Source organism: Dermacentor variabilis, chromosome 3 (genome assembly GCF_050947875.1).
Source record: "Dermacentor variabilis isolate Ectoservices chromosome 3, ASM5094787v1, whole genome shotgun sequence".
NCBI classification, from domain to species: Eukaryota; Metazoa; Arthropoda; class Arachnida; order Ixodida; family Ixodidae; genus Dermacentor; species Dermacentor variabilis.
Window position 1 is genome coordinate 124,677,940 of NC_134570.1, and position 26,332 is coordinate 124,704,271.

General features: G+C 42.5%; 1 protein-coding gene across 1 annotated transcript in view; it reads right to left on the reverse strand.

The window, feature by feature from the left end:
• Positions 1-13,476: 13,476 nt before the first annotated feature.
• LOC142576263 (xyloside xylosyltransferase 1-like) overlaps positions 13,477-26,332 on the reverse strand; it is a 36,331-nt gene continuing 23,475 nt past the window's right edge. Inside the window, exon 2 of the mRNA XM_075686310.1 lies at positions 13,477-25,786. Within this exon, the coding sequence (XP_075542425.1) occupies positions 25,112-25,786 (675 nt within the window). The 3' untranslated portion in view covers positions 13,477-25,111. The remainder of the gene's footprint in view (positions 25,787-26,332) is intronic.

Genomic DNA, 26,332 nt, shown 5'->3' on the forward strand with positions numbered 1-26,332 from the left:
ATTTTCAACACCACTGGGGCACGCAACTATCCCAAAATAACACCGCTCCATAGAATGATTCGGACCATCCGCAGGTGCCCAAGAGAAAAAGCGTGCCGTGCGCAGCCGGCGGGCGAGGAGAATCGAGGAGGAAAGCGCCGCGAGAAGGAGAGTGTCGCTACTTTCAAATTATCTAGGAGCTTTACGAATGTCAACCCCTTTTTTAATTTTTGCGTACATTGTGACTTCACAAGGCTGTGCTCAATGTAAGGGTGAGGTTTATATATATATATATATATATATATATATATATATATATATATATATATATATATATATATATATATATATATATATATATATTACTTAGGGCTCACTGTTGAATTCTGATAAGTAGGCTCATCATAATTCTACAAAGCCGGTCGCAGTTGGACTCGCACTCACCCATATATTACTCGGCTTGCCAAACGCTAAATGTTTAGTAAATATTATTATTATAATTATTTGTTTTTAACACATATACACAATTAATAGGAAAGGGAAAGCGAGGAGCAGGCTGGGAACTGCCACCGGAAGGGAAACATTATGCACAAGAGTCCTAACCATACAAGAAAGTTCCTTATTTCACGTGTGTCACAGTACCTAGTAAGAAACAGATAATTAGGGCACGTGATCTTGGCAGAGCTGAAAGCGCTTCGTATAAGTTTAAATATGCGGAAGGAATCTTGAGAAAAAAAGAAGAAATTCTGATTTGTGTGTTTGTTTGCGCGTGCGCAGCGCGCAAGCTTTCGTTTGAGTGGAGCGCGCATGCGTTTATGCAACTTCGAATAGAACTCGGTCCTTCTTTCTGGCACAGTGCGGTATCGTCGACAATACTGGACAGTGCTAAAATACCCCTTTTGACACGCCCGACCCCAACTCTCACAGCGCTAATTCCACAACGTACAATGTTTGAGCTTCTGCTAACAGAATAAGTAAGATGACAGAACAGTTCACAATGCAGCCAATGATTAAAGGCACAAAAACGATATATGTACCATTGTAAATTCATTTTCCCCACTTTTAGCTCAGTCAAAACTAGAGATGGACGCACTGCAATGATCGCGCTCATTGCATACCTTCCCTACTCTTTATTTTGTAATCGAACTGACGAATTTATGGAGCTACAATTATGGCGCCATGTAAGCGCAACACTGATACAACCTGCTGCATCTACGGTAACGTCTGCCCTCGCCACCTGTGTTGCCTTTCCACGCTAGGGCAATCCGTTCTGCGCATTCCTTTACATCAACTGTCCCGTGGGCACTGGGATTACGCGACTTACGATTAGCTATTGGCATTTTCTTGTTTTCGTTCGGTTTCTCCTCCCTTCTCCTTTTCTTGACCTCAAGTGTGCGCTGGAAACCATCTACCCACAAGTCGCTACTGCAGTGGCCATATTGGTCCCTATTTAATGGTGACATTAATTTTGATTTCGCCATTTCCATATCTTGATCGCATACTTTGGCTCACAACGACGACGCTACTCTTATTTACGTTGCACTGTGGAGGGTACAGTTTGCCTTCTCCAAGTATTATAGGTGTTGTGTGGCTCGGCTACGGACCTGTAGCAGTGGCGTCGGGTCAGAGGAGCGAATCCTCACCACAGCCTCTTTTCTTTCTATAGTTAGATGATGATAACCTAATTTATGTGCAGTTTTCCTGCCACGGCTTTCTGATGACGGCAGGGTCGCACAATAAGCCAAGCATGCTCTCGCATTAATAATCTTCAATAGCCTGGCAAGGGAACAAGAATTCATGATCGCCAGTAATCCTGTAGAGTATGTGAAAGAACACAAGTATCTAGGTCAATTACAGGGGACCCTTAGCATGACAGTCAAATTTACAGAACAACAATGGGTTGGAGTGTGTACGGCAGGCATTATCAAATCCTGATAGTTTACCAATGTCGTTGAAAAGCGTACAATCATTGCGCTCTACCAAAGCTAACATATGGGCCAGAAACTTGCAGGTTAACAAAAAAGCTAAGGACCGCGCAGAGAGCGACGGAATGAAAAAAATTATGCAGATCCTATGCACTGTGGGAATCGATGCAAGTGAAGCTTTCCACGCTGGATGCTTTAATTGACCATAATTAGCGGTGATGTTGACGGCTAAAGCTCAATTTTGTCAACGTTTAGGCTAACACGAGTGGCGAGTTGATGTTAAACGTTACCTTGCGTGCACCACTGCTGTTTGTCTGCGTAGTACATAGAACACACAGGGAGAGGTGTTTGCTTGAGGCGTTGTGCGCCATATTTTATAACCTCTGAGAGGGTTGAGCGTTGTCATTGCCTCACATGGCACATTGCACTGCCACAGAAGTATTAAACTTGAATTGGATTATGGGGCTGTACATGCCAAAACCACACTCGGATTATGAGGCACGCCGTAGTGGCGCACTTCGGATTAATTTTGACACCGTGATGTCCTTTAAGGTGACCCAAAAACTAAGTGCACATGCATTTTCTATTTTGTCCCCGTCGAAATGCGGCTGCCACGATTGGAATCAAATCCATGACCTCTAGGAATGCCTTAACCGCGAAGCTGACATGGCGGGCACAGAAGTGTTGATTTGATGGTTGAGCGCTTCTGTAGTGTCTCCTGGACCTTGCGGTGCACTTTTATTATTGCGACTCTGCTTCTGCACACCCTGCATAAGTTGCCCGCTTGACACATTTACGTGGCGTTTATTTTTCAGAAATAGCAGCAACGTGTTGTACCATACCTTGAACTTGAGCTTATCCTGTGTCCCCGCAACTGCTGTCGTATAGTAATGGGATTTCCTTGCCTTCTCACATCACTTCCCCCCCTCTCTTGTATGGGAACTGCTTCTTCTCCTCCTCTATACAATTCCACCTGCGTCCCCTCTGGCCTCACACGTTAGTAGAACGGGAAGCACTGCAGTTTCTGCAATGTTTCTGAGGGGAGTCACAGATAATTACAGCTGTCAAGTGGCTAATGTCCAGGGAGCTCCAGGGGGTATTGTGCACATTTGACGCGGTGGCGTGAAACAGCAGCATCCCACAGCAGCAGCAGCATTAGCCACAGTGGGAAAGTCGAAGGAAGAGGCAAAGCTTTGCTTTAGGAAAGTTGCAGTTTCACCCAAGACGAAGCATAGATTGTGACAGCAAATTAGTAGACAGCTAGGTATATGAAGTAAGGATAGTAGTTTTATCAGCCGCATAAACTTGTAAACATTCGCTTACTGACTTAATTAACGAACACGGTGTCACGCGTGCACATGTAAACATGAACACATCTCACTTGATGACCGCGGAAACTCGCTGTCAAAATGCTGTAGTGAGGAAGCGTGGCAGCAACAGCGAGTGAATTGACCTTTGTGCTGCCTTTCACTTCAATGCGAACTAAGCGTCGAAAGCACAGTGCAGACGAAGCTACAAGTGCTCGGCACACTTTGTCAACATCGCAGATCACTTTGAAAGCGAGGTCCTTGTCGCTTCTCCCACTTCAACCGCGGCTGCACATGGCATGGCCGAGCGCGGCCGTGCCCAGTTTATCTTGGGGGTAACCTGTGGTAGGTGCAAAAGGCTGGCAACCCAAGATAGCTAATGGCTTTGTGTGTGCTGCGTTCTCATTCGTTTAGTTCACGCTGAAGCGAGAGGCAGCACGAAGGGCAATTCGCTCGCCACTAGTGTCACTCTTCATCATGTCAGCATCCCGACAGCGAGTGGCTGCCACCATCGAGCGAGATTTATGCTCATGTTGCTTGTTAGTTTAGTTATTAAGCCAATGTTTACATTACTTAATACGATCCATAAAACTACTGTCCTTAATTCCCACAGCTGCCTCATAATTTGCTACCATAATCAATGGTGTGTTTCGAAACTGCTACATTTTCTACCCTCCCTCGGTTCCTTTGACTCGCTGTAAAAAAATGAGTTTTGGCATCTGTTAACTGAATCTTCCATGCGTTTCGCAGAATTTGAAGGCTCATTTCTCACAATTTCACTAAGAACAGAATTTCTGCTAAAATGAGCATTAATTCATTACTGCTGGGCTTCTATTCCTAAATTGCTACAAGTACTTTAAGGTGATCAACTACAAGTTAGTGAAATCTTCTACATCTGCAACAGGACACCTACAATAAGTGTTTCTATTAATATATATATATATATATATATATATATATATATATATATATATATATATATATATATATATCCACATAAATACATACATATATATATATATATATATATATATATATATATATATATATATATATATATATATATATATATATATATATATATACAGGGCATCCTAACCATCATGAACCAAGATTTAAAATTATGCAAATGTCGTGTAGCTGGATAAAACCAAGGTAATGTTGAGCGCCATCATTTGAAGATACTCAGATTATTTTTTACATCCCACCTAATTACATAATTAGCCTTAATTAATAAAGCAACTTCTCAAACATTATAATTGGATTAAAAGTGTCAATGAGAAAATGGTGGAGCAACATGAAAAGTTCCCTATACAGCTTTCTGTTGCTCAATATGCGCTACATAAAAGTGTTTTTCGGAGTGCGAAAGAAGCCCATGAACACATGCTAAATTGCAGCGCAAGTGCCTGCCCGATGCGCTTTGCATGCATTCAAGAGGCTGTACAGATGCTAAACATTTAGACGCACATGCGCAAGATAATGCGGATAAAATGTCATTATGAGGTCTTACATTTCAAACCAACAATATGGCGCTGTGAGATGGTATACTGCGGGCTCAATTTTCTTTATCACATGCGGTCATTTAACACACATAAGAAGCTTGGTAGACGAGAATTTATGCACCCCACCCCCATCAGACGAAACTGCCACAAGTGGGAACAGAACCCATGACTTTGTGTTCAGCAGCAGAAAACGATGGCCATTCAGTCACTGTGATGGATTCACACGTGCACAGATGAATGAACAGGCAGTAGGTCTGTCAGTGGGTTACCTCCATGTTTTTCAAACTGCAAGAAAAGTGATGCGCAATTCAATGAAAATAAAATATATTTTAATGCACAGTGTGTAGTTTGGCTTAATGCAGATATACACAAGATATATTCCGCTGAATATGATCTCTTTAAAGAGAAATGGCACTTTGATGTACAGGCAATCAGAGCATTGCAATAGCACTTCTCATGGCATAGCTAGGAAACAAGCGCTCACACTCCCAGAAATGGCACTTGCTCACAAGGCAAATAGAGATGGCAGAATCATAGCATCTGGCACAAGCTTACACACAGCATACAGCTTGAGCTCTTCTTGTGCTGCTCTTATCAAGCAATTACTAAATTTAAACGAGCACTCACAAGAAAATATATTGTCTAATTTTCTTCTTTTTTTCCGGATTATGAAGCTTTCGGTGCACAAGTAAGGCACAAGGCATCAATTTCTAAAACATGAAATAAATAACAACACTGTCTTTGGATGCAACCAGCTTGGTATCTGCACCAAGCACAGCAATGCTATGGGTATGGAAAAACAAGCAGGTTACACCGTGAAAAACTGGAGGTGTCATTTGGGTGGTATAACAAATTAGTGGCCAGCATGCCAATGAGCACAGTGCAGTGGCCGAAGGCAGCACAATTACTGTGTTGCCAAAGCCCGGTTGTGCATCTCCATATTGGCTCTTCCATTGTCTCCTATTCTGCACATCTTCAATTTCGACAGGGAATTAGGCCACGCCTCAGCTGTCACTTCCACAGAAACGCACAGTACCTCTTTCACCTTCTCTCCCATCTTAGCCTATCGAGTGCTCGGTGCAATCAGCTTTTGGCAGCATGATCGCACTACGGCTTCGGAGTTTCGGAGTTTCACTGGCCCAAGCATTGCGCGTATCACGAATGTGTGGCGCTTTAGACCACCATCGCCAATTTTCATGTCGTAGCCTGCAGCCTGCTACGCATCCACACCACAATACACTTGGCATGTGTTCGAATCAGTCGCACCAGAAGACGTAATTGTTTTGTTACACTCTTGAGGTATTAAGGTTTCATACGATAATCACTGGGTCAGCAACTAATGTCGGTTACGAAAGGAAATGAAATGGAAAAATGTTGCTTTTTTAACATACATTGCTCCACATGTACACTTTTTAGAAATAAAATGTTCTGTATCGGATACCAAATGGCACAAAATTTGGTGTCATAAGCAGACGCTGGCAAGAGAGTGCGCACAGGATAACTTGAATGTTGTTCATTAAACTTACGGCCATTTGCTCTAGCCAGTACTCTTTCTAAATTTCTTTTAGAAGAAAAAGAAAAACAGGCCCTGTGTGTGATCTTTCCTATTTTAACATGTCTCATCATGCCAATCAGTAACAGCTGGCTGTTCTCTATGGTGCAAAAATGTATGTGCCATGCTATCTGCCATCAAGTGAATTTTGCCACATATCTGGAACAAAACAGTGTAGCCCTTGTGTTCCCCTCCCTGCTTTCAACACCAGTACCAGCAGAAATCAATGCCTATAGTCTGCAATGCATCCATTTTCTTGCCTTCTGATGCGATTGTATTGCTGTACATGCATGGAACATTATACACTATATAGCGCTTTGTACTCTGTTAAAGCAATTCTCAGGGCATTCAATAACAAGGTGTTGCAACAACCATCTCCAATTATTAAAACAAGCAGATGAGGCAACATGCTCCTTTATGTTAGTCAAGATACGCAGCTTTGGAAGACATCAAAATTTGTGCCAATAAGATTACTAACAAATTGATATAAAGTACCTGTTCAACTTATAAATTTAGCAGGAATACTGGGACCTTCGTGCGTCAGTTTTGAGACTGTCTCAAAACTTGCAACAAAATGCATTGGGAATCTTTTTATTTTTGTGATGCTTTATGCTCTGTTGGTCAAGACTATGTGCCAGAACACCAATGTACTTCATGGGAAAACATTGGGCAAGATAGCTCAGAGCTGTTTCTAGTCTCAAAATTTTTACTAAATGGACGCGACTTGAGCACTAATTGGTTTCAGTTTTGGAACAACAACATATGCCCTAAGTTATTTATATTCATAAGGTATGTTGAGTGAAACTGAGATAATTATTGACTATATGTATGATTACTGTGCAAATTCTGGTGTTTGCTCCCCCCCCCCCTGCCTGATAATAAATGAAGACAGTCGATACAGAAGCAATCAGTATATCCGACAGCTGTTAGTACATTTGAACACAAGTAGGAACCGGTAAATGCAGCACTAGAAGAAGAAGAGAAAACATGACGGCGTTAATATTGCTCTTAGTGCCACACCGACAGTATACATCACGAGCTTATTACAAAAGGTGTTAGCTTCTTTTAAGCCAGCTATGTTCCATACAAGAATAATTTCCATGTATTAAAGCTATGTAGGCTTTTTGCAGAGCTAACAATTCATGCACCAACAGCTGCTCTTTGCAAACTGTATAAAAGTTCCGACAATATCTTGCACATCAGTCATAATGTACAGGGACACAAAAATACACTACTTTGTCATTGCAACAAATAAAAAGTCCTTATACAGCTATAGTAAACATACATTAGTTTTTCTGCACAAGGCAGATCCAGGAAATTAAAATATGTAACTGAAACATAAAGAAGGCCACGCACAATCAGTCCTCATGATGAATATGAAAGAAAAAAAAAGACTGCCAGCTAATGCACCAACAAGAACAATCCACGCAGTTATAAATGGCAAGAAAACAAAAGCCATTAATTACAAGCACTTACACATGACAATTAACAATTAATGAGTGCTAAAAACAAGCAGAACCCAAAGAAAAATGAGGTGGACACAGGGCAATCGTCACCCCCTCCATTGTTTTTTGTGCTGTCTTCATTTTTAGCACTCATTATTTGTGTCATGCATACACCAGCAAGATGCCACCAGCAAGAATATTAAGCATAATTCTCCTTAGTCCACCCTAATCCTACTTCATTCACTTTAATCCACCCTAGTCCCCCATAATCCTCCTTATTTCCCTTTTATCAACCTTCACCACCCTAAGCCTCCTTCATCAACCTTAATTCAACCTAATCTTCCTTAACCCACCATAATCCTTCGTTCACTGTACTCCAACCTAATCCCCCATAATTTACCCTAATGTACCTTCATCCGTTTTAATTCACCCTAATACACATTCATCGACTTTAATCCACCTTAATTCTCTTTAATACACCTTAATCCTCCTCAATACACCTTAATTCATCTTAATCCAATCACTAATCAACCATTACTTAACTTTGCTAATCAGTAATCCTCTCTTATACACGGCTGCGCATGCTTTCGTTCGCTTCCGACCTTCCTTCGTTCACGTGATATTTTCTGTAGCTCACAACGCGACCTTGAAACGGAGATCTAACGCTTTCGATTATAAGTCCCACACAAAGGGATATGCCACAAGCAATACTAGGTCAGACGCATGAAGTAAAGCATCTCATCATGTGGCAGAAAAATTGTCTGGAGTATAGAACTCGCCTCAAAGCTTCTTTTACATCAGTATAACCTGTTAATACGGCTTTAAGAAAAAACAAACCTCCTCATAAATGTTGCCTTTATCATTATCGATGCAGTTATCAGCATTTCTCAAAATTTTCAACACCACTGGGGCACGCAACTATCCCAAAATAACACCGCTCCATAGAATGATTCGGACCATCCGCAGGTGCCCAAGAGAAAAAGCGTGCCGTGCGCAGCCGGCGGGCGAGGAGAATCGAGGAGGAAAGCGCCGCGAGAAGGAGAGTGTCGCTACTTTCAAATTATCTAGGAGCTTTACGAATGTCAACCCCTTTTTTAATTTTTGCGTACATTGTGACTTCACATGGCTGTGCTCAATGTAAGGGTGAGGTTTATATATATATATATATATATATATATATATATATATATATATATATATATATATATATATTACTTAGGGCTCACTGTTGAATTCTGATTAGTAGGCTCATCATAATTCTACAAAGCCGGTCGCAGTTGGACTCGCACTCACCCATATATTACTCGGCTTGCCAAACGTTAAATGTTTAGTAAATATTATTATTATAATTATTTGTTTTTAACACATATACACAATTAATAGGAAAGGGAAAGCGAGGAGCAGGCTGGGAACTGCCACCGGAAGGGAAACATTATGCACAAGAGTCCTAACCATACAAGAAAGTTCCTTATTTCACGTGTGTCACAGTACCTAGTAAGAAACAGATAATTAGGGCACGTGATCTTGGCAGAGCTGAAAGCGCTTCGTATAAGTTTAAATATGCGGAAGGAATCTTGAGAAAAAAAGAAGAAATTCTGATTTGTGTGTTTGTTTGCGCGTGCGCAGCGCGCAAGCTTTCGTTTGAGTGGAGCGCGCATGCGTTTATGCAACTTCGAATAGAACTCGGTCCTTCTTTCTGGCACAGTGCGGTATCGTCGACAATACTGGACAGTGCTAAAATACCCCTTTTGACACGCCCGACCCCAACTCTCACAGCGCTAATTCCACAACGTACAATGTTTGAGCTTCTGCTAACAGAATAAGTAAGATGACAGAACAGTTCACAATGCAGCCAATGATTAAAGGCACAAAAACGATATATGTACCATTGTAAATTCATTTTCCCCACTTTTAGCTCAGTCAAAACTAGAGATGGACGCACTGCAATGATCGCGCTCATTGCATACCTTCCCTACTCTTTATTTTGTAATCGAACTGACGAATTTATGGAGCTACAATTATGGCGCCATGTAAGCGCAACACTGATACAACCTGCTGCATCTACGGTAACGTCTGCCCTCGCCACCTGTGTTGCCTTTCCACGCTAGGGCAATCCGTTCTGCGCATTCCTTTACATCAACTGTCCCGTGGGCACTGGGATTACGCGACTTACGATTAGCTATTGGCATTTTCTTGTTTTCGTTCGGTTTCTCCTCCCTTCTCCTTTTCTTGACCTCAAGTGTGCGCTGGAAACCATCTACCCACAAGTCGCTACTGCAGTGGCCATATTGGTCCCTATTTAATGGTGACATTAATTTTGATTTCGCCATTTCCATATCTTGATCGCATACTTTGGCTCACAACGACGACGCTACTCTTATTTACGTTGCACTGTGGAGGGTACAGTTTGCCTTCTCCAAGTATTATAGGTGTTGTGTGGCTCGGCTACGGACCTGTAGCAGTGGCGTCGGGTCAGAGGAGCGAATCCTCACCACAGCCTCTTTTCTTTCTATAGTTAGATGATGATAACCTAATTTATGTGCAGTTTTCCTGCCACGGCTTTCTGATGACGGCAGGGTCGCACAATAAGCCAAGCATGCTCTCGCATTAATAATCTTCAATAGCCTGGCAAGGGAACAAGAATTCATGATCGCCAGTAATCCTGTAGAGTATGTGAAAGAACACAAGTATCTAGGTCAATTACAGGGGACCCTTAGCATGACAGTCAAATTTACAGAACAACAATGGGTTGGAGTGTGTACGGCAGGCATTATCAAATCCTGATAGTTTACCAATGTCGTTGAAAAGCGTACAATCATTGCGCTCTACCAAAGCTAACATATGGGCCAGAAACTTGCAGGTTAACAAAAAAGCTAAGGACCGCGCAGAGAGCGACGGAATGAAAAAAATTATGCAGATCCTATGCACTGTGGGAATCGATGCAAGTGAAGCTTTCCACGCTGGATGCTTTAATTGACCATAATTAGCGGTGATGTTGACGGCTAAAGCTCAATTTTGTCAACGTTTAGGCTAACACGAGTGGCGAGTTGATGTTAAACGTTACCTTGCGTGCACCACTGCTGTTTGTCTGCGTAGTACATAGAACACACAGGGAGAGGTGTTTGCTTGAGGCGTTGTGCGCCATATTTTATAACCTCTGAGAGGGTTGAGCGTTGTCATTGCCTCACATGGCACATTGCACTGCCACAGAAGTATTAAACTTGAATTGGATTATGGGGCTGTACATGCCAAAACCACACTCGGATTATGAGGCACGCCGTAGTGGCGCACTTCGGATTAATTTTGACACCGTGATGTCCTTTAAGGTGACCCAAAAACTAAGTGCACATGCATTTTCTATTTTGTCCCCGTCGAAATGCGGCTGCCACGATTGGAATCAAATCCATGACCTCTAGGAATGCCTTAACCGCGAAGCTGACATGGCGGGCACAGAAGTGTTGATTTGATGGTTGAGCGCTTCTGTAGTGTCTCCTGGACCTTGCGGTGCACTTTTATTATTGCGACTCTGCTTCTGCACACCCTGCATAAGTTGCCCGCTTGACACATTTACGTGGCGTTTATTTTTCAGAAATAGCAGCAACGTGTTGTACCATACCTTGAACTTGAGCTTATCCTGTGTCCCCGCAACTGCTGTCGTATAGTAATGGGATTTCCTTGCCTTCTCACATCACTTCCCCCCCTCTCTTGTATGGGAACTGCTTCTTCTCCTCCTCTATACAATTCCACCTGCGTCCCCTCTGGCCTCACACGTTAGTAGAACGGGAAGCACTGCAGTTTCTGCAATGTTTCTGAGGGGAGTCACAGATAATTACAGCTGTCAAGTGGCTAATGTCCAGGGAGCTCCAGGGGGTATTGTGCACATTTGACGCGGTGGCGTGAAACAGCAGCATCCCACAGCAGCAGCAGCATTAGCCACAGTGGGAAAGTCGAAGGAAGAGGCAAAGCTTTGCTTTAGGAAAGTTGCAGTTTCACCCAAGACGAAGCATAGATTGTGACAGCAAATTAGTAGACAGCTAGGTATATGAAGTAAGGATAGTAGTTTTATCAGCCGCATAAACTTGTAAACATTCGCTTACTGACTTAATTAACGAACACGGTGTCACGCGTGCACATGTAAACATGAACACATCTCACTTGATGACCGCGGAAACTCGCTGTCAAAATGCTGTAGTGAGGAAGCGTGGCAGCAACAGCGAGTGAATTGACCTTTGTGCTGCCTTTCACTTCAATGCGAACTAAGCGTCGAAAGCACAGTGCAGACGAAGCTACAAGTGCTCGGCACACTTTGTCAACATCGCAGATCACTTTGAAAGCGAGGTCCTTGTCGCTTCTCCCACTTCAACCGCGGCTGCACATGGCATGGCCGAGCGCGGCCGTGCCCAGTTTATCTTGGGGGTAACCTGTGGTAGGTGCAAAAGGCTGGCAACCCAAGATAGCTAATGGCTTTGTGTGTGCTGCGTTCTCATTCGTTTAGTTCACGCTGAAGCGAGAGGCAGCACGAAGGGCAATTCGCTCGCCACTAGTGTCACTCTTCATCATGTCAGCATCCCGACAGCGAGTGGCTGCCACCATCGAGCGAGATTTATGCTCATGTTGCTTGTCAGTTTAGTTATTAAGCCAATGTTTACATTACTTAATACGATCCATAAAACTACTGTCCTTAATTCCCACAGCTGCCTCATAATTTGCTACCATAATCAATGGTGTGTTTCGAAACTGCTACATTTTCTACCCTCCCTCGGTTCCTTTGACTCGCTGTAAAAAAATGAGTTTTGGCATCTGTTAACTGAATCTTCCATGCGTTTCGCAGAATTTGAAGGCTCATTTCTCACAATTTCACTAAGAACAGAATTTCTGCTAAAATGAGCATTAATTCATTACTGCTGGGCTTCTATTCCTAAATTGCTACAAGTACTTTAAGGTGATCAACTACAAGTTAGTGAAATCTTCTACATCTGCAACAGGACACCTACAATAAGTGTTTGTATTAATATATATATATATATATATATATATATATACAGGGCATCCTAACCATCATGAACCAAGATTTAAAATTATGCAAATGTCGTGTAGCTGGATAAAACCAAGGTAATGTTGAGCGCCATCATTTGAAGATACTCAGATTATTTTTTACATCCCACCTAATTACATAATTAGCCTTAATTAATAAAGCAACTTCTCAAACATTATAATTGGATTAAAAGTGTCAATGAGAAAATGGTGGAGCAACATGAAAAGTTCCCTATACAGCTTTCTGTTGCTCAATATGTGCTACATAAAAGTGTTTTTCGGAGTGCGAAAGAAGCCCATGAACACATGCTAAATTGCAGCGCAAGTGCCTGCCCGATGCGCTTTGCATGCATTCAAGAGGCTGTACAGATGCTAAACATTTAGACGCACATGCGCAAGATAATGCGGATAAAATGTCATTATGAGGTCTTACATTTCAAACCAACAATATGGCGCTGTGAGATGGTATACTGCGGGCTCAATTTTCTTTATCACATGCGGTCATTTAACACACATAAGAAGCTTGGTAGACGAGAATTTATGCACCCCACCCCCATCAGACGAAACTGTCACAAGTGGGAACAGAACCCATGACTTTGTGTTCAGCAGCAGAAAACGATGGCCATTCAGTCACTGTGATGGATTCACACGTGCACAGATGAATGAACAGGCAGTAGGTCTGTCAGTGGGTTACCTCCATGTTTTTCAAACTGCAAGAAAAGTGATGCGCAATTCAATGAAAATAAAATATATTTTAATGCACAGTGTGTAGTTTGGCTTAATGCAGATATACACAAGATATATTCCGCTGAATATGATCTCTTTAAAGAGAAATGGCACTTTGATGTACAGGCAATCAGAGCATTGCAATAGCACTTCTCATGGCATAGCTAGGAAACAAGCGCTCACACTCCCAGAAATGGCACTTGCTCACAAGGCAAATAGAGATGGCAGAATCATAGCATCTGGCAAAAGCTTACACACAGCATACAGCTTGAGCTCTTCTTGTGCTGCTCTTATCAAGCAATTACTAAATTTAAACGAGCACTCACAAGAAAATATATTGTCTAATTTTCTTCTTTTTTTCCGGATTATGAAGCTTTCGGTGCACAAGTAAGGCACAAGGCATCAATTTCTAAAACATGAAATAAATAACAACACTGTCTTTGGATGCAACCAGCTTGGTATCTGCACCAAGCACAGCAATGCTATGGGTATGGAAAAACAAGCAGGTTACACTGTGAAAAACTGGAGGTGTCATTTGGGTGGTATAACAAATTAGTGGCCAGCATGCCAATGAGCACAGTGCAGTGGCCGAAGGCAGCACAATTACTGTGTTGCCAAAGCCCGGTTGTGCATCTCCATATTGGCTCTTCCATTGTCTCCTATTCTGCACATCTTCAATTTCGACAGGGAATTAGGCCACGCCTCAGCTGTCACTTCCACAGAAACGCACAGTACCTCTTTCACCTTCTCTCCCATCTTAGCCTATCGAGTGCTCGGTGCAATCAGCTTTTGGCAGCATGATCGCACTACGGCTTCGGAGTTTCGGAGTTTCACTGGCCCAAGCATTGCGCGTATCACGAATGTGTGGCGCTTTAGACCACCATCGCCAATTTTCATGTCGTAACCTGCAGCCTGCTACGCATCCACACCACAATACACTTGGCATGTGTTCGAATCAGTCGCACCAGAAGACGTAATTGTTTTGTTACACTCTTGAGGTATTAAGGTTTCATACGATAATCACTGGGTCAGCAACTAATGTCGGTTACGAAAGGAAATGAAATGGAAAAATGTTGCTTTTTTAACATACATTGCTCCACATGTACACTTTTTAGAAATAAAATGTTCTGTATCGGATACCAAATGGCACAAAATTTGGTGTCATAAGCAGACGCTGGCAAGAGAGTGCGCACAGGATAACTTGAATGTTGTTCATTAAACTTACGGCCATTTGCTCTAGCCAGTACTCTTTCTAAATTTCTTTTAGAAGAAAAAGAAAAACAGGCCCTGTGTGTGATCTTTCCTATTTTAACATGTCTCATCATGCCAATCAGTAACAGCTGGCTGTTCTCTATGGTGCAAAAATGTATGTGCCATGCTATCTGCCATCAAGTGAATTTTGCCACATATCTGGAACAAAACAGTGTAGCCCTTGTGTTCCCCTCCCTGCTTTCAACACCAGTACCAGCAGAAATCAATGCCTATAGTCTGCAATGCATCCATTTTCTTGCCTTCTGATGCGATTGTATTGCTGTACATGCATGGAACATTATACACTATATAGCGCTTTGTACTCTGTTAAAGCAATTCTCAGGGCATTCAATAACAAGGTGTTGCAACAACCATCTCCAATTATTAAAACAAGCAGATGAGGCAACATGCTCCTTTATGTTAGTCAAGATACGCAGCTTTGGAAGACATCAAAATTTGTGCCAATAAGATTACTAACAAATTGATATAAAGTACCTGTTCAACTTATAAATTTAGCAGGAATACTGGGACCTTCGTGCGTCAGTTTTGAGACTGTCTCAAAACTTGCAACAAAATGCATTGGGAATCTTTTTATTTTTGTGATGCTTTATGCTCTGTTGGTCAAGACTATGTGCCAGAACACCAATGTACTTCATGGGAAAACATTGGGCAAGATAGCTCAGAGCTGTTTCTAGTCTCAAAATTTTTACTAAATGGACGCGACTTGAGCACTAATTGGTTTCAGTTTTGGAACAACAACATATGCCCTAAGTTATTTATATTCATAAGGTATGTTGAGTGAAACTGAGATAATTATTGACTATATGTATGATTACTGTGCAAATTCTGGTGTTTGCTCCCCCCCCCCCCTGCCTGATAATAAATGAAGACAGTCGATACAGAAGCAATCAGTATATCCGACAGCTGTTAGTACATTTGAACACAAGTAGGAACCGGTAAATGCAGCACTAGAAGAAGAAGAGAAAACATGACGGCGTTAATATTGCTCTTAGTGCCACACCGACAGTATACATCACGAGCTTATTACAAAAGGTGTTAGCTTCTTTTACAGCCAGCTATGTTGCATACAAGAATAATTTCCATGTATTAAAGCTATGTAGGCTTTTTGCAGAGCTAACAATTCATGCACCAACAGCTGCTCTTTGCAAACTGTATAAAAGTTCCGACAATATCTTGCACATCAGTCATAATGTACAGGGACACAAAAATACACTACTTTGTCATTGCAACAAATAAAAAGTCCTTATACAGCTATAGTAAACATACATTAGTTTTTCTGCACAAGGCAGATCCAGGAAATTAAAATATGTAACTGAAACATAAAGAAGGCCACGCACAATCAGTCCTCATAATGAATATGAAAGAAAAAAAAAGACTGCCAGCTAATGCACCAACAAGAACAATCCACGCAGTTATAAATGGCAAGAAAACAAAAGCCATTAATTACAAGCACTTACACATGACAATTAACAATTAATGAGTGCTAAAAACAAGCAGAACCCAAAGAAAAATGAGGTGGACACAGGGCAATCGTCACCCCCTCCATTGTTTTTTGTGCTGTCTTCATTTTTAGCACTCATTATTTGTGTCATGCATACACCAAAGATGCCACCAGCAAGTCCTTTTAAGCACTTACATAACAGTTCCAGCAATGGTACACAAGAATAAACATGACCACAAAGAAAAAAAAATAGTCAGGCAGGTTAGCAGGTACGATATGAAGACTGCTAAAACAACACTCCTTCAAACTCGGGGCATTTAAGAAATGCTTCTAAAAACAGCATATTAAATGTAGATTATAAACGAAAAACTGACAGCTTTGAGGTGAAACTTAGCGAGGAACAAATTCAAAACTGGCAGTATGTTTGTTTCCAAAACAATCGGCTTAAGAAAGTATGCATTCATACTTAAAGCTGTAAAGGGAACCTTTAAGGTTAAACTTCAATTGTGTAGCATGGGCAAAATTAAACATGCTGAATACAAAGCGGGCAACACACAATGCAATTGCACAGGACAGCTACAAAGTAACAGAAGATAAACATAAAATTGTAAGGCATGTACGTTTACTATTGCTGTTAATGATGCCAACTGAATTCAAAGGGAAGTGCTCATACATCCCAAGTTTCTCTAATGCCCAGAATAAATATTTGCCTAATTCTATTTTTTACTGTTATGCTGAAGAGTGAGCAGAAGGCCTGTACAAGCATAATGGACACTATTCTGAACAGCCCAGAAAACTATTACTTATAAATGAGGACTCAGCAGTACCAATACTGCCGAGACTCCTGAAAATGTGCATGGCTTTCACTGAAAAGTCTAGCGTGAGGCCGACTCTTATTTTTTTAGCCATATCACATATGAGGCTGCACCCCCCAAAAAGCTAAACTGATTCCAAAAAGAAATATTATTTTACATTTAAGAAAGAAAGCATCTAGCTCTCTTCAAAATAACCCCACTGGAGTCAATACACATGCCCACCATATCCTTTGAATGTTCGAAGCAGCTCTGGAATTCCTGAAGCTCAAAACTGTTGAGAGGCACCTGTGAAGCTTTCTTCAAGTTCTTCTTGGTAGCAAGCAAGGAAATTAAGATAAAAGTCAGAGGCAGCTCGGTCCAATGACTACAGTAGGCAGGGAATGCTGGCCCATCCCCAAGTGGCTAAGTACCACGTCACAAACAAACCATAGTGAGCTGGGGTGCTGTTGTGATGGATAAACCAATCGCTGCATTCTACACTTTTTCACGCTTCCCTCATGCATTCTCTCTCAATAGCCTCAACACTTCGAAGTAAAATTGTGCTTTGACAGCCAGTCCAGGAGGAAGTAATTCCCACTGCACAATTCCACAAACGCAAAAAAAAAAAAAGAAAGAAAGAAAGAAGAAGCAAAGACCATCGTGTTTAGACTAACACACTTTTTTCAATACTTTTCTTTTATCTTGGCGAGAAAGGCATTAGTAAAGGGAAAATGAGACACCCACGCAATCATAGCAATCGCTACAAAGGAAGCCCATATGGGTTCATTGAAAGAAAAGCCTCGCAGTTGAAGAAAAACTTGTCCTAGTCCGGGACTCAAACCCAGGACCACAAACTTTCTGAGGCAGCCGCTCTACCATCTGAGTTAACCAGGTGGCTACAGCTGGCAGGGTGAAGTCAAATTCATCTACAACTGAAAGCAAAGGTAAGAGTTTGGCGTAACAGATCTGCGGAAACCTGCAAGCAGGAGTGAAGTAATTAATATAGGGAAAATGAGACATGCACCCAATCATAGCAATTGCTACACAGGCATGTTCAAATACCTGAAATGCCTGAAATGTATGCCCGCTTCAGGCATATTCAAATGCCTGAAAACCTGTTTGGTTACAGAGCCACACCCATAAGTCCGTTCTTTTAATCAAGTGCCTCCTTATGCAGCAAAACAGAGATACTCTCCTTAAGTAATTGTTGAACTGCTTCGAAATTAAATTGGTTGTATCTAAAAATACCAGAATGTTTATTTAGGCCTTAAGCTGCCAATGTGTAATAAAAAAAATCATAGCGTTAAATTTACGACTCCCATGACTCTGCACAGAAAAGGGATATCCGTACACTGCATCTATGAAAGTGTCAGAAGGAGACATATATAAGGTAAGAGCCCATATGACATCGTTTAAGGTCAATTTTGCAGATGTCCTGCTCACAAATTCGAGGCGCGATTCCAAGTGGTACGCTTTGCAGTGGCTATGGCATTGGGCTGCTGAGCACGAGGTTGCAAGATTGAATCTCGGCCATGGCGGCCGCATTTTGATGGGGGCAAAATGCGAAAACACCCATGTACTTAGATTTAGGTGCACATTAAAGAACCCCAGGTGGTCGAAATTTCCGGAGTCCTCCACTACGGCGTGCCTCATAATCAGAAAGTGGTTTTGGCACGTAAAACCCCATAATTAAAAAAAAATATTTTTTTCACTTTAGATACACTAATTTTATGAGTTCACAGTATTGTGAATTATTTTTGTTGTAAAGTTGGTCATAAATTTGATGCTTCATATTTATTCCCCTGGTTTCAACATCTGAAAAAAAAAAAATACCTGAAAGCCTAACTAAAAAATTCACTAACAACAACTAAGAAATTTTAACCTTTGCTTTTAAATGCAACAAATTTTATCCTGATCAGATTAATGAATGCCGAGGAAAACAATTTCTCTGTTCTAATGTAATTAAATAAGAGAGCCCCAAGCTAAACCTTTCTCTTAAGAAAAAGTCATACTCCAGCATCATGCACACAGTTGCATGCGTTAGAATCAGTGACGTGAGGGTGGCAAACAACTTGTTATACTCCAGTGGCATGATGCAGCCCGCATAACTCGCGCCATGAGGCGCACTCTAATGTCGCCGATGCATGAAGAACTCCTCTCCTCTTTCCAATCAGCCATGATGGGCCACATCGGCGAAGCGCCCTGGCATTCTTCGTGGACAGTTGGAAAGAATGGCCCAGTCAGAGTGCGCCCCTGCAAGTTTGGCTCTCTGCAACAGCCGCTGTGGAAATGTGTGCTGTTGGTGAAGCTGTGGCCGGTCGCAGTGTATGCAGAATGTAGAACTTTCGCCAAGTTCCACACCGCCAACGCGATGTGGCTAGCTTCGGTCAGCTCAGTTCGGCGAGCTGAAAACACTGGAGTATAACTTGCTCTTTACCACCAGGGCAAACTCACTGACTGATTCGTGGGATTTATGTCGCCAATAAACCCGGGTGCTTAGACAGAAACCGTAGTTAGGGGCTCTAGGTTAATTTTGACAGCCTGTGGTCGTTTAACGTGCACCTAAATTCAAAGTAAACAAGCTTTTGTTCAAATTTTGCCCCAATTAAAATGTGGCCACCTAGGCCAAGGGTCGAACCTGCAACCTCGATGCCACAGACACTGCAGTTGGTAAAGCTGGACAGCAATGTTAAGGCAGAGAAATGACAAAACGGGAAGAAATCAAGCACTGCAATGTTTGAACACAGCTCTTCACAATGTTCGATGCGGCATGGCAATATGGAGACACATCCAATTTCAACATTCGAACCCTTTAGCTGCATGCCAGGTGCACTATGTCTAGGTGGGAAGCCGAGGATGGTTAGAAAATTCTCAGCCTGTTCTGGAAGTGCCGTCTGGCATCTGATGAGCAAAACACTGGTACTGTATATATAGCAAACGGCACGTGCATGCTTTTATGGAGCAGCAAGCACTCAAGATTGTTGTCTTCAGGTTCCACTGTTATGTTTGCGGCTTGAGCTATGGCACACAAAATATGAAAGAATAATCTGCAGCCACAACACTGAAGGCATGCACACTCACACACTTGAACATTCCGTGAACCTTCATGCAGGACTCTCTGTTCACAGTAAAAGAAAGTTATGTTTGCGTGCTGCTGTCTTTGCTGCAATAAAAACACAATGTCCACTTAATTAAAAAATTACTTTGCACATGTGTTAGTAGTTAACAATACTTACAAGAGGCAGTGATTCAGTGATCTACAACACAAGCGATAAATTTTACAAGCGCAACGGATGGTATGCGAAATCCCACAAGCGGGCTTTCTTGTACACCTAACTTGCCCTGTCAGCATGGCCTCGTTTCCATGAGCAACATTAAGGCTGAGACATGCAAGCAATCTGAAAGCTTGGATGGTGCAGGAAAATAGAGGGCAGCAGGAATGTCCCTAGCCAGGATTTTGAACCCCCAATTCCAAACCAAATTTAATTTAGAGGTTTTATATGCCATATTCATTATATAATTATGGGGCACACCACACTACTGAGGACTCATCTTGATCGCTTAGGGTTTTTCCACGTGCACTTAAATCCGAGTACATGAGCATGCTTGCATTCCCCCCACCCCCCCATAGAAATGTGGTCACTGCCATTGAGATCGAACTCATGATCTTGAGCTCAGCAGCGCAGTGTGATAGCCACTAAGCTACCACAGTGAATACAGTTCGAGCTGAAGCTCTGCCATCTCAGTTAGGTCCAAGTTGCGGATACGCACACTGGGAGGCTTCGCATAGCATCCATTGCATCCTGTTCATTCTCATAACTGCACGGTTTGGAGAAATTAACTGGGCACAGTGTACTTTGTTCGTGAAGTGCATTTTCTTATCACTCTAGTAAATACGAATGTCTCCCTTTGGCAACATGCATCCACCAGGTACGGCTGCCAGCAGCTCGCACCTAGCTGTAGCCAGTGCCTCAACGGTGCCGTATACTACAGTGCAAATCAGACCCATATTAACACATCACACAGTATGACACCTCTGTTGGGTTGCGAACAGAAACTCACACTGCATGCAAGTGTGAGAGCAACACACTTGTGGCCTTTGCTCCAGAAGTATGGTAGACAAGCAAGCGTGGAGCATGGCTATTTCAAGCTCTTCAGCAAGTTGATGCAAGGTCAGTGACCTGCTTTTTCATAGACAAATTAAAAACAAACAGGTTGCAGCTAACTACAGCACATTTCCATTTGTACGAAGTTTCCTAGAAAAATTGCTAAAGGGCACTGGTGTATATGGAAGCAGCAAGTATGGTGGTTCAGTCAACATGGGAATGATAGGTGTTAGATGGATTTGCCTAAACTTCATCCCTCTGGCTTCGAACGAATTTGTGACTGGTAATATACCATTGCGGTATAAATGCAACAATGTGCAACAATTAGATATGTGCATGGAGACTAAATGCCTGTCTAAATGTTTAGAAAATTATGAGTGCTCAGAAATCTAAAAACCTGAAGTGTAAGAAGCGACGTGACAAAAAAATATAGTTTTACCCATAATGTGAAGCAGTGACACAATAGCTCGTAAAATTGATGACAGCTGGTGCAGGAAGCCTTAGATTGCTTCTTGCAATGTTTGCGGGAGTGAATACAGTTGAACACCTCAATAACGAAAGCCCTCAAAAACGAAATTCTCGAGGCAACGAAGAAATCTGGCACCCCCGCCATATGTTCATTGAGTTCAGTGCATTTGCCCCCTCTCAACAATGAGCTTTAAAGGGGCCCTGAGCCACTTCTTATCAAAGTGGAGAAAGGCATTTGAAATGAAAATAGACTTTTTCAAAATTACCTTGCTGCAAAAAGTACTTCAACACGTTCAGCAGAAGAGGAGTTTTTTGCAATCAAACACAGCCTCCGCTGTGCTCCCATTTCTTCTTTAATGCCTTGCACTGCAAAGGCTACAGCGAAGTGGGGTGTGCTCACAATGCCGCGCCTTCTAAACTTCACCATGGCACGCAGTTCAAATTTCATTTTGGATGTTAACACAGACAACATGAATTCTGCCTTTGGTGCCTACAAGGCGCTAAACATAAGCAAAGCGCGGTTGTCCTCGGCGAGCCACAGTGGGCTTAGCTAGTGGACTCGTGGTGGCACGTTGCAGCGGCCGCAGTATCTAAGCTATGTAGCTGACAGCAGCTTGATGTCAGCTGTGGCCAATAGCAGCTGTCGAAGGGAATGACGAAATAGTGCATCTGATGGTGAAATAGTGTATCTAGAAGAGAATGAGGACAGGGCTTTCTGTTGAAAAGCGAGCATTTGAGAGAAAGGTTACTTCCCAAGCCACTTGTGAGCCCCGCGTGCAGTGTACAAAAGCAAAACTTGGCTGGGATGCCCCCAGCAGTGAATGCTACCAGTGCACTATGTTATTTCACCAAGCCCGAGGGGCGGCTCAGGGCCCCTTTAAAAGACAGTCCCATTACATATAACAAAACTTTGAGGTAGTGATTTAGATTTATTTGGCACATGAGCCAGTTGGGAGCCCCAAACTAGAAAAATTGCAGCAGCACGGCTACCCAACAAGTCAGGCATGTACATTTCTGCCAAGAAGTATCAGCGCGGCCACTATCATTTATACTTGATCGGATAATGATGATTATGGCAATTAGATTTTGTATGTTCACTAAAGATCGATTATTAGTAGCCTATGTGTTGGCAACTATGTAGGCACATCACATTTCATGTGACACTGCCCCATAGATTGCCCGCTGCCACACAGTCTCACCGTTTGCTGCATGCATGCCAAGATAACCCGCACCTTGCTTATGTCCTGTGTTTTGTTTGGCCTCTCAGAATGATGCCGCCTCCTGTTAAAGAGCACAACTTTTCTATGCTTCAGGAGAAGTCTGCGATAATCTCCGAAAGGCAGAAAGAAGTCGGATATTGTGGAGGGGTTCAGTATCCCATGCAACTCACTTTCTAAAAAATAAGCGACTGCAAAATAAGCAACCTTTTTGATTAAATTTTGGGTCTGGAAAGTAATGGGTGTGCTTATTTGTCCAGTTTTGCAACAGCGACATTCTCGCATGAATGAAAAAAAATTTTCTTTCCCGGAGGTATTGTTATTCGTGGGTTCGACTGCATTCACTGCTGCGAGCAATCTCCTTTTGAGAATTAAAAGAAAGTGTGAGTCATTCGTTTGTGGAAGTTGCACCTCCTGTAGTGGAGTAGAAAAACCTGGCTTTTCTTCCATCTCTCATCTGGTACTGATATTTGCTAAAACAACCCTTTAGCCTCTTGCTACTGGATTAGTTCAGCTTTTCTCAAGCTTGCATTTGGGCTGCTCAATTAATAGGCCTCAGGCTATCAATTAAGAGGCCTCATGCTATTCATAATACCGGAAACAATGTCGTCAGTGCCATCCATAAGCATGAAAAGAAGTCGAGCACTAGAAGACTAATGAAGACAAAGCAGACAGACTCAATCATTGTCGTTACACGTAGAAGAAAACTTCGTTTAGGACTTCCTCGGCCATTGGAAAGGCGATGTGCTAGAACAGGAAGAAGGCACAGATGCCAGCTTTATTCAGTGTACAATTGTTCAGTGGGCGTTGGCCAATCAGGGCAACTGCTGGCACGGTTGCACTATCCAGTATCATTGCAGTGATTGCATGATTTGACATTGTATTTTGTATACTGTATTGATTTTGTATTGATTAGATGTTGCATTTGGTTTCTCTGGGTTATTTGCCCAGCTATGACTTCAAGCCACTCAATGTGTACATTGTCTATGCACCCCTCCCCTTTTATTCTCCCCTGCCGTAGCATTACCAGAGTGAATGAGAGGTACAATCCTGAACTGCCAACTTGTTTGCCATCAGTTCAAATCACTGTGGCACAAAGATAATTTTTTCCTTTCTTCTCTTTCTAATTTTCTCACAAACGATTTTGGGATTACAGCCACGGCACTGATGAACATCAAATCGACCAAGGAAGCGAGCTAGTAACAGCTACCACTGTAAAACACCTGAAGCCAAGCCCGATTCGGCAAAGAGTAACAAATCCATGTACAGTACTAACCATCATTCCAATGCTACCTGTACAAGTTCAGCACCAGCCTAATTTGGTGAGAGCAACCTGTTAGCTTTTTTTCAGGAAGCTGTTCACTTTTACAGCACGCATGCTTACTTTCGGGACTACATAGCCTTTGGCAACCACATAACATTGTGGGGTGAAATTGTACTCCAAGTTTGGATTTCTTGTTTCTTTTTCAGGTGCAGTTCATGTGTGCTTCGAATAAAAATTATTTTTTTAGTGTCGCACAAGATGCTCTACGTAATATTATTGAAAACCAGTAAAAAGCAAAGACTGTTACGAAAATGTCTGTCGCTAAACAGAACTTAACACACTCAGGTTCTTCACATGAACAAAATATACCTCCTTAATAAACAGTCACTTACATGAATACATGAGGGTTACGTTTAGTAGGTAATGAACAACGTACACCATGCAAACACGCACTTGGGGCAATAGTGCAGCTACAGAGTCAACATAAAAAAACTGAAACAACACATTTATGATAAGAAAGCTGCACTACTAAAAGTTAACCAAGAAAAGTTTTGATCTCATCTGCTAGTTTCACGACATCATATACAAAAAATGCAAGAAAACAAGTGCTAGCTGCTACCTTCCACTGAATATGATGGAGCTGCAACCATAAAATATGGCAATGGGCAACAAAGAACAAGAACCGTCTATAAACAAATAGCTTGTGACTAGATAAAAACACAGTGGATTGCATTTAGACACCTCGTAATGCACATGAATAAGGCTACTACATGGCAACACATACACTGTGGAGATAATGTGTAATGCTTGCACGTTTAGTGAGCATTTGCTGACACCACTGCTCTGGAACTCTTGGCCCATTGTGATAGCAATGACTGTGAATGTATTTGCAGGCATTCAGAACGAGATGCATGCTCGCAGCCTTGGGCAGCTCATTTGGCATACATGGAACTACAGAAGTACGACTGCAAATTAGAGGAGCTTAAATTTACACTGAATTAGTAACCTGCAAGTGTGTGTCATATTTCAAACCTCCGCACACTTCGCACATGCCAACAACAGAGTGGGACATCCCACTGTCACCTCATCGACGGTATGGAAGAGTTGCAGTTCCCATGATAAATGTGAACAGTACCGTTACACTTGTGGTACTCGTCAAAAACGTCTGCGTAGCCGTGATACCTCCACCACTCACACAGCTGTCGATTCCATGTGCACGGAAGCACGTAGAACAGCTCTGGGCACTCCCAGCCAAGGAGCGAGTAGAAGTCCTGGTCTCCGAGGTTGCCTCGAAAGCTGTATTTCTTGACCAGAAACTGTACTCCCTCAGCACTGAGGAATTTCTTGTAGGTGGACGAGTTCCTAACGGCCTCGAGATCGATGAGCACTACACCGCTGTTGAACCCGGGGTTTCCACGTGGCGGAGGCTCGCCGCACTGGGTACCCGGATGCTCCTGCCGATATTTGTGCAGGCCATGACGATACACGGGCTGAAGCTCGTGCCCCAGCCCCAGGATGGTGCCCGGAGGAAACAGGGCAAAGTGGCGATGCAGGACAGCAATGTCTGAGCGCAGCTGGAGATCGACGTCCAGAAGGATGAGGCGACGGACCTCTGCAGGAAACAGCCGATGCACGCCTGTAGACAGGAAGAAGAGCTTCTTGCTGTAGTAACCTGCGGAGCTGAAGTGGGGCTGCATGAAGGACATCAGGTCCAGGAGAGGAGCCAGCATGTCATCCACGTGCAGAAGCTCCGCCTGCGAGAAGAAAAATATTTTACTGCAGTGTGCATTAGGGATGTGCCTAGGTAGCAGAAGAACCGAGGCAGCCCTTTAATGGCTCATGAGTAAATTGTGTGGCGTGAATAGATGGAGACACGGGAAGAAAACGATGTATAGACAGCACTCAATGGCCCCAGTGTGGATGGTCCCTGAGCAACAGCTGAACATTCACACTAAAACAGGTTTTATTTCTCTGTTTTCTTCCCCGCTAGTTTGTGCTACTGCATCGAAAGATAAGCTAAATATGGTCAAAAAGGTCTCATTTCCCGTGCAAAGTACAATAAAGCATGGCAATGTGGACTGCGAGTTCAATTGAACACACAAATGGATATAACTTTGGGTTTTTCAACTTTGGGTAACACCAGATTTTTGTACCCCCAATTTTTTATCAAAATCAGGTTAAAGCTGACTTCTCCCCTAAGTTCTTTCTTTTCATGAAGGGTGAGAAAAAATGCAGCTGCCCAAAGGCTGCATCTTGTCTCTGAGCCAACATTCTGCATTGGAAAAAACAAAGGAATCTCA